At 38.0% G+C, this 12,662-nt stretch overlaps 1 protein-coding gene across 6 annotated transcripts in view; it reads left to right on the plus strand.

The window, feature by feature from the left end:
* Positions 1-12,662, plus strand: part of USP40 (ubiquitin specific peptidase 40) — a 91,025-nt gene that overhangs the window by 45,029 nt on the left and 33,334 nt on the right. For all 6 annotated transcript variants that reach the window (XR_005579594.2, XM_039469897.2, XM_039469896.2 and 3 more), the window contains 6 exons: positions 162-232; positions 1,518-1,837; positions 4,439-4,562; positions 5,900-5,957; positions 9,940-9,993; positions 11,391-11,479. Coding sequence is in view for 5 of the 6 variants with exons in the window: in XM_039469897.2 (XP_039325831.1) it covers positions 162-232; positions 1,518-1,837; positions 4,439-4,562; positions 5,900-5,957; positions 9,940-9,993; positions 11,391-11,479 (716 nt within the window). In the remaining variant the exon portion in view is untranslated. The remainder of the gene's footprint in view (positions 1-161; positions 233-1,517; positions 1,838-4,438; positions 4,563-5,899; positions 5,958-9,939; positions 9,994-11,390; positions 11,480-12,662) is intronic.

Genomic DNA, 12,662 nt, shown 5'->3' on the forward strand with positions numbered 1-12,662 from the left:
ATTACAAAATGAAATAATGTCAATAGAATAAAAATAATTACTACTTTTTAAATCTTTCTTAGTAAAAAATACTTTTCAAACAAATATTTGTCTCAGCTTTTTCTTTAGCTCAGTCTTTTTGATGGTCATGATGAATGGTCTCACTGGTGATCTCTTTCTAGGGGATGAACTGACACTGTGTGAAACTGAAATTGCTGATGGGGAAGACATCTTTGTGTGGAATGGGGTAGAGGTAAAAAAAATTACTGAAGAAATATTCATGATAGTTTTGGATGTTTTTAAGGTGGTTCATGCCAGTAATCCTAGCACTTTGGGAGGCCGAGGCAGGCACATCATGAGGTCAGGAGATCGAGACCGTTCTGGCTAACGTGGTGAAACCCCATCGCTACTAAAAATACAAAAAAATTAACCAGGCATGGTGGCACATGTCCATAGTCCTGGCTACTCGGGAGGATGAGGCAGGAGAATCACTTGAACCTGGGAAGCGGAGGTTGCAGTGAGCCAAGATCGTGCCATTGCACTCCAGCGTGGGCAACAGAATGAGACTCTGTCTCCAAAAAAAAAAAAAAAAAAGTTGTTATAATGGCTGGGCACGGTGGCTCATGCCTGTAATCCCAGCAGTTTAGGAGGTAGGCAGATTACCTGAGGCCAGGAGTTCGAGACCAGCCTGGCCAACATGGTGAAACCCTGTCTCTACTGAAAATACAAAAATTAGTGGGACATGGTGGCATATGCCTGTAGTCTCAGTGACTTGGGAGGCCAAAGCAAGAGAATCACTTGAACTCGGGAGGTATAGGTTCCAATGAGCCAAGATTACACCACTGCACTCCAGCCTGCATGACAGGGCAAGACTGCATCTCAAAAAAAAAAAAAAGAACAGTCACTGTAATGAAATTTTATTCAGCCTATGTGAGGGCAATTAGGTATTAGGAAACTACTGAAATGCTTGATAAATGTTAGGGACGATCAGTGTTAGTTGTGTATCAGGACACGTTTCTTGAGCACCTTTATTATTTGTGTCAGATGCAAGGTCGAAGGTCGGTCAGTCAGTTTGTGTCCTTTTAGGCCCTCATTGTGTGAAGAACTGCACCGTACGTGCTAGAGTAGGGGTCTGTGTATAGTGCCTGGGGGAATTTAGAAGAGTGAGGAGCTGTACTGAGTTGGGGAGTGGGGGTGGTTTACAGATGGAGAGTGAATTTTCTATCCCCAGAAGGCGGCCAGGAGCGCTTCAGCCACTCTGTGAACTGACCTTGGCCAATCTGGCTTCATCACCACCCCTGATAACTCATACATCTCTATCTCTGGTCTATAGTAGATCTCTCTCCTAAAAAAATAAAAGGTGGATAAGAAAGATTCCAAAGAAAAATCTGAAGTTGTTCTTCTGATGCTTAACAGACATTTGTGAAAATTTTATTTTACTTGGAAAAAATGAGGGTTGTTCTCTAAGAGTAATCTTTTAACATTTACAGTGATGACAGATATCACCTATACTAATGGTTGTCTTGATATGATTGCAGGTTGGTGGAGTCCACATTCAAACTGGTATTGACTGCGAACCTCTGCTTTTAAATGTTCTTCATCTAGACACAAGCAGTGAAGGAGAAAAGTGTCGGCAGGTGATAGAATCTCCACATGTCTTTCCATCTAATGCAGAAGTGGGCACTGTCCTCACAGCCTTAGCAATCCCAGCAGGTGTCATCTTCATCAACAGTGCTGGATGTCCAGGTAGGGAGAGTTGGACGGCCGTCCCCAAGGAAGACATGAGGAAGACGTTCAGGGAGCAAGGGCTCAGAAATGGAAGCTCAGTTTTAATTCGGGATTCTCATGATGATAACAGGTAACTCACTAACAAGAGAAAAAGGATTTCCAGAAGTCATTTTAATTGTAATACCATCCAGCAGAACTCTAAAGCTTGATTTTAGTGACAAGAGTTGAATGTTTCTTTATTCCTAGACATTATGTTCTAAATGTTGTATATAGGAATGTTTTAGGTTATGTGACTTAGAGAAAAAGATGATTTTTTGTAAAGGGACTTTTGGGTAAATGTGGTTATAAAATAATATAAATATCCCTGATTTTTTAGACTATATAGAGTATCAGTTAGTTGGCTATAATGCAAAATGTGATCGAGTGAATTCTGATTAGCGGCAGCTACAAAACCAAAGGCACATTCTCACAGAGAAAACTCCTGAAAATTTTCCTGAAGAAAGTATTAACATTATGGGTAAATTGTTTCTGGATATTTTATTTCAGGAGACCCATAAGACAACTCACTGTTTCCTTATACTCCCTTCTGTACTCTTGAGAGCCTAGTTGCCTCAGATAGAGCAGTTAGCTGGCAAATTACCCCCATGAGTCCTGTGGTCACATTTGAAACCACATCTCTCTTTTTGTCATCTCTGTCTGTGGCAGTACATTGCTGTAGTCAATGTGTCATACACTGTAACTGCAATATTTCCATATATCAAGGACTTTTAAGTTCCCTGTTTTCTCAGTGCTACAAATTTACTTCAATTGCAGGACCTCTGTATCATTATTTACAGTGGCTGTGATGCAGAGAAGCAGAACACTTGTAGACTGTTTTCTTTTTTTTTTTAATTATACTTTGGGTTCTGGGGTACATGTGCAGATCATGCAGGGTTGTTGCACAGGTACACACATGGCAAGGTGGTTTGCTGCCTCCATTCCCCTGTCACCTGTATCTGACATTTCTCCCCATGTTATCCCTTCCCATCCCACACTGTCCCTCCCCTAGCACCCCCGCAACAGACCCCAGTGTGTGATGCTCCCCTCCCTGTGTCCGTGTGTTCTTATTGATCAACACCCGCCTATGAGTGAGAGCGTGTGGTGTTTGATTTTCTGTTCTTGTGTCAGTTTGCTGAGGATGATGGTTTCCAGATTCATGCATGTCCCTACAAAGGATACGAACTCATCATTTTTTATTTCGTATTATACTTACCACTATAACTCTTTTGGACAGGGGTTTCCCAGACATTCCCCACCTTGTTTAAAAGAACGTCTATATTTCCTTTTTAAAAGGCAGTATATATTTATTAGGACTGGAGAAATACAAAAGTGAAGACTGAAGAGACCCAAAACAGTATGCCTCTACTCACCAGGAAGTGCCAACCACTGTTAGCATTCGGGTGCCTTTCTTTTTTAACCTAATAATGATTATTTTGTAGATAAGAAGTTGTATCCTTCTCTCCATCCCCCCCACCCCAACAACCCTGAGATTTGTAGACTCTTTATAAACCGCCTTGGATGGCTACATAGTAATCTATGTGGCATTATAGTTTGTCTAACTGTGCTCCTGAGCAAGTCAGTAGGATGTAGTGGAACCCTGGGCAAGATATTTTATCTTTCTCTGCTCAGTTTTCTTGTCCATAAAATGGGGATAATAACTAGTGCCAACTTCATAGAGAGAATTGAAAGAGTTAAGTGCTTATAAAGTACACACAGGTAAGTGCTAAATGTTTTAGTTAATATACGACGATCATTGTCATGATTATCATACAGTGTTTTACTATTATGAGGTAGTCATCAGGGAACATCTTGTACTTCAAACTTTATTTGGGATTGCTAGCCTAAGGTAGGATCTCAGAATGAAATAACTGCAATAAAGAGTAGAATTATGTTTCACAGCTCTGATGTACATTCCCAGGGAGGACTTATGCAAGCCCGTTAGTGCTTCTGTGTGAATTAGAAAGAAGGCACCCCTTCAAGACCCTTGACTACTATCTGTAGGAAATGTTAGAACAAGATACTCTACTGCCAACCACTATTATAAAACAAAACTATATAAAAATACAAATATACAATGTATATGCTATGTGTGACACTCATTAGATGTGGCACTTTTGTGCGGTTTCAGTCTACAGGCTGCACATGGCTGCCCTGTTGTTAAACTAAATCTAGATCCAGTGGGGTGGCATAGGTGCTCTTTTAAAGCTCCCCTGGTGATTGCACGGTGCAGGCAGAAGTCAGCAACTGATTGTTCATTTACAGAAGTTCTCTGTGAAAAATGTGGCAACAAATTATGTGTATAAATCAAAGACTATTTGGAGCAGGTGTCCCCAAACTACGGCCCACGGGCCGCATGCAGCCCCCTGAGGCCATTTATTCGGCCCCCCCGCCGCACTTCAGGAAGGGGCACCTCTTTCTTTGGTGGTCAGTGAGAGGAGCACAGTATGTGGTGGCCCTCCAACGGTCTGAGGGACAGTGAACTGGCCCCCTGTGTAAAAAGTCTGGGGATGCCTGATTTGGAGTCATGAATATAGACTCCATAGACTGCTGCCTAACAGCACCCTGCAAGGATAGCTCACTGTCATAGAGACTTGGTCACCTTTCATTAGTCACATTAAGGGACACATGCAGAGTTTTGGAAGTGATGCTTAAGAAAAGATATTAATTTCTGGTCTTTTCTTTTTACCTACAGCTTGTTGACCGAGGAAGAGAAATGGGTCACTAGTATGAATGAGATTGACTGGCTCCATGTTAAAAATTTATGCCAGTTAGAATCTGAAGAGAAGCAGGTTAAAATAGCAGCAACTGTTAATACAGTGAGTAGAATATAATTAAAGGTTAGCTGATAGATTTTCATTAACAGAATTTTATTTAAAAAAACAGTACCTTAATCTTTCAGAACAGTTGTCTGAATAGACTTCAAATCTTAGGAAGTCAGCTTTTTAACATTTGATTATTGCTTGTTTACCTGTGTTAGCCCTTAGCATATTTCAAGAAAATACATGCCTTTTAAAATTTCCTCCAAAGCCTAGAATTAGAATGTGGGAGTTACTTAATTTAGTTAGTTCATGGAATCTTCTGGCTCCCACAAAATGAAATTCTCTGGCTTCCTTGAAAATACTATTTTCAAGGGACTTTTCTGTATTTTTTTTAAACTATGTGTATGTATGTTTTGGTTTTGTGTTATGGACTTTTGTTTTTTTAATTTATCTTAAATTGTTTCACATTGTACTCTATTTTTCTATAAAGCCAGCTGTTCTTAAAAGGAATTCTTTCAGTTCTCCATTTGAAGACTAGTTTCCTTAAACATCATCTCAGGAAATAATCTTTTTATATTTATGTAGTCTCAATTCATTATGGATTTTTTTATAACAATTTGAAACTTACTAGAATGTTTTCTTTTATATAAATATTATAATTTATTAAGGTGTGTTAATATTTACGCTATAAGATGGATATACTAAAGTTGAGGAGATCTAGTACCTTGGTCCTAAGTGAGAGACTTTGCTGAAGTCCTTAATGACTTCAGTCTGTTTCTTCTTTTCACAGTGTGGGGTACTGGTGGGAGGATAGAGTAGATTATGTCTGACATCGGTTTTACTCCTAAATTTCCAAGATTTTATATCCTAGAGGAAATTAGCTTAAACTAAAAAAGGGAATCTAAAATAAAGTAATTTAAACAGAAATTTTAAATAGCGCTCTTGGGCTCATATTGGACATTTTTATTTGTGCTTATTGGCCCCACGTTCATCATTCCTAACATAGAGAAATGTGATTGCCTGCAGTTTATTTTGTTTGCTTTCATGAGAAAAGTTAGTGGTTGCCAGCTCATTGCCTTTCAGCTAGAATTGTTTCTTTAGTTTTCTGTAGGTGTCCTTTCTGCTCCAATTAACATCAATTTGGTAAAAACTTAACTATGAAGATCTAAGTTTTTGCTTTTGATCTTATAAAAGAATTTCAGGGATGGAAAAATATTTCAAGTGGGGAAAACTACTAAATGTCAGGTAATTAATATCTCAAATAATTTGTTTATGCACACAGTGAGAATCTTCATTTTCATCTCCTCCCATTTTTTACATAGTCATTAGTTTGTTTATGAATTTATTTATTTATTTAATCTATACATAGTCATTAGTCTATTTCTCTGTTTTAGGTGGTGTTTGATATTCGAATTAAAGCCATAAAGGAATTAAAATTAATGAAGGAACTAGGTAATCATTTACATTTGCTTTTTGGTTCTTAGTTTAATTTTGGTTTTGAATTGAAAAAAAAAAGGGAGAATACAAATAATAATTTAGGGAAAACTCATGTACCTACCACACAAAATGGACAAATGTTAACTTTTTGTCACGTGTTTTTATTTGAAACATTATAAATGAAGTTAAAGTTCTCTGTGTTCTCCTCAGACATATTCTTTCTCTCCTTCTCGAGATACAATTAGTATATCTGATGTGGATGTGTATCTAGTCCATGTATTCATATTGAACTATATATGTTATATATATGTGTATATGTACATATGATATTTTCATATTTACATAAATTATGTACTCAATGTATATTCTACAAACTCACTGTTAACTTAGCATTAGGTTTTAACAACTTTATTAAGATATAATCTACATACTATAAAATTCACTCAATTTAAGTGTATAATTCAGTAATTATCAGTAAATGTAGAGAGTTCTTTAACCATCACCACAATCCAGTTTTGGAATACTTCTGTTATCCCAAAAAGATCCCTGTACCTATTTGTATTCCAAACTCCTGGCAACTGCTAATCTACTTTCTGTCCCTACAGACTTGATTTTCTTAATATTTCATATAATTGGAATCATAAAACATGTAGTGTTTTGTGTCTGCCTTCTTTCATGTAGCATATCATTTTGAGGTTCATCCATGATATAGCATGTTCCTTTGTATTGCTGACTGGCTTTCATTATATGGATAGTATCACATTTTGTTTATCCTGGACAAACATGAGTTGATAGACATTTGGATTGTTTCTACTTTTGTACTTTTATGAATAATGCCACTATACACTTTTACACATAAGTCTTTATGTGGAGATATGTTTTCAGTTCTCTTGCATAGATATACAGAGTTGGAATTGCTGGGTCATATGCAAATTTAGGTTTAACCATATACATTTAAACTGGATGTATTTTATTAGAAGAAAATTATAACTCCAATTAAAGTCCATTAAAAATCATTGCTTTATTAAAATGCATAATAAATGAGGCTAGTTAGGGTTTTTTTTGGACTTCTTTTAAACATTTATTAAAAAAGCAAAATGTTCATCTCAGATATAACAGTTAAAAATGGTAAAGCAATACAAACAACGTGTTACTAGCAGCATCCAGTTGTTAGAACCGCCTCACCCTGCTTCTCGGTCTGATCTGTGCAAGCCCAGTCTCTTCTGAGCCTGCAGCTACCTCTATCCCTCACTGTAGTGCAGGCCAAACCAAATTTTTTTTTTTTTTTTTTTTTTTGAGACGGAGTTCCGCTCTTGTTACCCAGGCTGGAGTGCAATGGCACGATCTCGGCTCACCGCAACCTCCGTCTCCTGGGTTCAGGCAATTCTCCTGCCTCAGCCTCCTGAGTAGCTGGGATTACAGGCACGCGCCACCATGCCCAGCTAATTTTTTTTGTATTTTTAGTAGAGACGGGGTTTCACCATGTTGACCAGGATGGTCTCGATCTCTCGACCTCGTGATCCACCCGCCTCGGCCTTCCAAAGTGCTGGGATTACAGGCTTGAGCCACCGCACCCGGCCAGAACCAAATTTTATAAAATTAACAATTTAAGGTTAAATAAGCTTAAATAAGGGTGTTAAATACAAGACACTTCATCAAAGCTTCTGTACAAAGATAAACAAATCTGGCATTGTACCAGTGGTTCCGCTGGCTCACAGCACACGGGGAAGTTCTAGTGAGCAGATTCACTCTCTTATTAATGTAAGTTCACTGTCATCCACTATAACTTGTCTCCCTTCTTCTACTCTTGCCCACTCCAAACCATTTGATCATCTTCAGTACATGTGAATTAGTTCCTGTCACTCCTGCACTCAAAGCCGTTTAGTGCTTTCCATTGCACGTAGGTTAATTCCTTAACCTAGCCTACAAGAACCTGCATAATTGACCCCTGCTTAACTGTAACCTCATTGTGATCTGCTTTTCTCCATATTCACAACTCAGTTCGCATGCTGACTTCTCTTCGTTTCTCAGTGCACAAGCTTTCTTCAACTCCCGAGACTTCTTAGTGCTCAGTCTGTCTTTCAGCTCCCTTTGCTTTTAACCTCAGCTGTTTATTTGGTCTCATCTGAAATGTTCCTTCTCCTTTAATCCCTGGCTACACAATCACAGTTAATCTTGCCGTTGTACTCTCCTAACACCCTGTACTTTTCCTTCATCACATTTGTCACTGTAGCTGCCCTTTTATTTGTGTCATTAACATCCACCTCCCCCATTAGATAAGGTTCTGCAAGGACTGAGTTTACACTGCTTTGCTTACCGCTGTATTTCCAGTTTCTAGTACAGTGCTTGGCACATAGACGATACACAGTAAGTACCTGTTCAGTGAAAATGAACAGATTTTAAAGAGACAGTATTTTAAAAGCACTTTTTAAGTTGGGAACTCTCTAAATAAATTGTTTCAGTTGACAAGAGATTTATGCGAGAATTTTGTGCTTGTATGCTAGACTCATATTACTGCAATGTAAGATACTGAACTCAGGAATCTCAGAAAGAGATTCTGCTGTGGTCTAATAAAGTTAGAACTTCTAAGGCTCATACGCGTCACTGTTGTCCTTTCAGAACACTCAGCCTTCCTCCTCCCCTCCAATCTATGTCCTACTTTTTAAGAATTCTGTTTGAACTGAAAACTTGGTATGCTTCTTCCAAACACCAGGGGATCTTGAGGAAATATTCTTCCAAAGCAAGAATCTATATTACTCAAACATAGTGCACGCTGGCCCATTTAATAAGCATAAAATCACCTGACATAATTTAAATATAGGCAGTCTTGTTGTACCATTCTGATAAGGACAGATTTCATTACTACCATTTAGTTATATAATATCAGTCCCCCAGCAACATGGTTCAAATTTCAGCAGCCATGGTACATGGTATATTAACTGTAACTGACTTAAGTACGCACTTGACTACTAGCTCTTCAAGGCAAAAATCATCACATAAATAACACACATACACCAAAAGCAGTAAGCAGTCACTTCTTTCAAGTCTGCTGGTGGTTTATCACCGCATGTACACTTCACTACACAGATACCAAAGCATGTGGTTGTGTTGCCTCCTTTTCTCCCAATGATAAACCCGCCATGACATTTTACAAGAATATATAATTAAAAGAGAGAATTGACCAACAGAGAAGAAAATAAGCAAAGAAAAAAAGGTATGTGGAAGTAGAGAAGCAGCAGCTACCTGTGGGAGTGTTGGCCCTGCTGTCACTCAAGAGACGAGATAGGCAGCTGAGGAACCTGATGAGGGTGAACTTACCAAAGTAAGTGAGGATAGTGGTTGTGGAAAAAGAAGGACGACATCTCAGCAGACGTGACGCTGGAAAAAATTTCATGTTAGAAGAGTGATCAAAGACATTTCATGAGATTAAAAGCACAAAATATGTAAACTATTGCAAGCTGATCCAAACTTAGAAAGGAGTTTGGCAGTTTGCCACAGGGTAGGAAAGATGTCACTCCATATCACAAGTTACATAATGAGAAGAAACCAAGCTCTGCTTAAACTACTGTTCATACGTAATTCGCAAAGACAGAAAACATTTTAATTCTCAAAGATTCTAGTATTTTAAATTATAATATAAATATTGGTTTTACTGTTTCTTCATTTTCCAATACATGTATAATATTAATAACAAGGATTTTAAATGTTTCAACAAAAATTTTTAAGTGTCATGGAACAACTGTAATTTTTCCATTGATTATTAAGATTGCTTTGTAGTTTCACCTTGTACTTTTAGTCTTGCACTACTGTGCAAAAAAAAAAAAAAAAAAAAAAAAAAGACTGCCTGTACTTACTTGGGGGGTTTTTCTTTGGTGATTGGAGGGTTTTAGGTTTGTTTTTGTTTTTAGCTTTCTGTAGTTTTCTGCTCATTAACACAGTAGAGCATCGCTCTCGTTTTCTGTGTTTGATGCCCTAACCAACTTCCTTTTATTTATAGCTGACAACAGCTGTTTGAGACCTATTGATAGAAATGGGAAGCTTCTTTGTCCAGGTAAATCTTTTTGATAACTTTCAAAAGGTGGCTTGTACTCATCTGTCTTTCTTGATACTTTTAATAGTGACCTCCAATACCTGATATTTACAAATTGCCTTTTAGAAACTGATTTATGGGACATATTTTCATCCAGGTATCTTACCCTTATATTACAGAAAACCTTAACCAGAAGAAACATTGCTGCTGTTTGTTTGTTTGTTTGTTTGTTTGTTTTTGAGACAGTTTTGCTCTTGTTACCCAGGCTGGAGTGCAATGGCGCGATCTCGGCTCACCGCAACCTCTGCCTCCTGGGTTCAGGCAATTCTCCTGCCTCAGCCTCCTGAGTAGCTGGGATTACAGGCACGCACCACCATGCCCAGCTAATTTTTTGTGTTTTTAGTAGAGACGGGGTTTCACCATGTTGACCAGGATGGTCTTGATCTCTTGAACTTGTGATCCACCCGCCTCGGCCTCCCAAAGTGCTGGGATTACAGGCTTGAGCCACAGCGCTCGGCCCATTTCTGTTTTCTGAATGAAACACCGGTCTTTCTGATTATCTGATTCTCATTTTAGTCATGGGTTTGAGCTAGTTATGTTTTTTCCAGCTTTACTTTCAAAGTTTTTCTGTTTGTTTTGCTAATTTTATTGTGATAACAATTATGAAATAAAATATTCAGTTCTCATCTCTGTATCACTTTTTAGCATTAGATTTAATTTAGTCATGAATGAGCCTAACTAATGATGGTAATAACAATCTCAACTTTAAACTTTGAAGAAGCTAGTTTTTCATTTATGGAATATCTGCTGTTTAATCCATATAAACAACAGCTCTTTGAACAAGTCATTTTTATTAAGTAGGAAAGTAGGTATTCATAGCTTCCTTTTAGCATTATTGTGTAGAAAATAAGAACAAAATTTGTTAGAGTATGGAAATTGAAAATCAAACATAATCATAGTGCATGTAATACTTTTGCATGAAGTGCAATTCATTTTTCTTCTTTCTTGATGTTCTTGATTTTCAAAGAAATACTGATTTCAGTATATTATTATTATTATTATTATTATTATTGATACAGAATTTTGCTCTTGTTGCCCAGGCTGGAGTGCAATAACACGATTTTGGCTCACTGCAACCTCCGCCTCCTGGGTTCAAGCAATTCTGCCTCAGCCTTGCAAGTAGCTGAGATTACAGGCACGTGCCACCACACCCAGCTAATTTTTTATTTTTAGTAGAGATGGGGTTTCTCCATGTTGATCAGGCTTGTCTCGAACTCCTGACCTCAGGTGATCCACCTGCATCAGCCTCCCAAAGTGCTGGGATTACAGGTGTGAGCCACTGCGCCCAGCCAGTATATTATTTTTCTTAGAGAGCTAGAAATTAATAACATTCATCATGTTATCAAATTTTTTTTAAGTGCCAGACAGCTATACTTTGAAGGAAGCAGAATTGAAGATGGGAAGCTCATTGGGACTATGTCTGGGAAAAGCACCAAGTTCCTCTCAGGTAAAATAAGATCACTTGTCAAAACAAAATCAACCCTTCCATAACCAGAATTGTAACTTGTACCTTAACTATCCCAGTAATAATTGTTTTTCTCTAAAAGATTTTTTCTTAAATGATACATTTTATTTCAGGAATACATACTTATAGTTCTAGATGTTTAAATATACAAAATTATGCCAAAGCATATTTATGTTTCTTTTTCTATGAAGAGTTTGTGTTTAAAAGGAATCTTTACTGTTGAGTGGCCACAGTTTCAACCACTCTGTTTCCTAAGTTCTAAGATACACCTTCTTTTCCCCACGTTTTAACATCTGTGAGTTTAGGTTGCGTCTTATAGTCAGGGGTGTTCTGCAGTTATAGCTCGCACTGGTATAGAAAATAGTAAGTCTTACAGTCAGTAGCATTTTAGGTTTAATGAAATATGGTTTATTCATTTTGGAATTCATTATTCTCTATATAGTCTTAGAGCGGCCTCCCTTTTGCCTTGTATTGGTGTCCATTTTCTGTGTAAAACACAATCAGGTTTGACCTTTGCCAGAAGCCACACCTAGCTAATCAGCTTATTACAGTGCAGAAATCATAAGGATTTTCTTACTGTGAATACCCTGTAGCAGGGTAATCTGGACTCAGATCAGGTTGCCCGTGGTTCCCAGATTCACTTCATTAGTTTCCTGACCACTTCCCCCTTAATTTGCTTTTCCCTGAACCTCTAGCAGATAGTGCATGACAAGCTGATAGGAAGGAAAACATGACAAGTGAGGCTGAGTTAGAAAGGAAAAGCAGGGCTATAAGAAACTGAAATAACGAGATCAGTTTTGTGTTTTTCTTTTGCAGTCTTGAGAATTCTAATATTTGAATCCCTAGGCAGAAAATAAAATCATAACCAAGTGACTAAGACAAAAAACACATTAATGCTAACTGTGGTAATTACAAATTCCTTTTCAGAGTGATTGAGACAGAGATGGAGATCATAGAAGAAATAGTATATGTTGGCCGGGTGCGGTGGCTCACGCCTGTAATCCCAGCACTTTGGGAGGCTGAGGCGGGTAGATCACCTGAGGTCAGGAGTTCAAGAACAGTCTGGCCAACATGATGAAACCCTTTCTCTACTAAAAATACAAAAAATTAGCCGGGCATGGTGGCACATGCCTATAATCCCAGCTTCTTGGGAGGCCGAGGCAGG

This window comes from Saimiri boliviensis, chromosome 5, assembly GCF_048565385.1.
Source record: "Saimiri boliviensis isolate mSaiBol1 chromosome 5, mSaiBol1.pri, whole genome shotgun sequence".
Lineage (NCBI taxonomy): Eukaryota > Metazoa > Chordata > Mammalia > Primates > Cebidae > Saimiri > Saimiri boliviensis.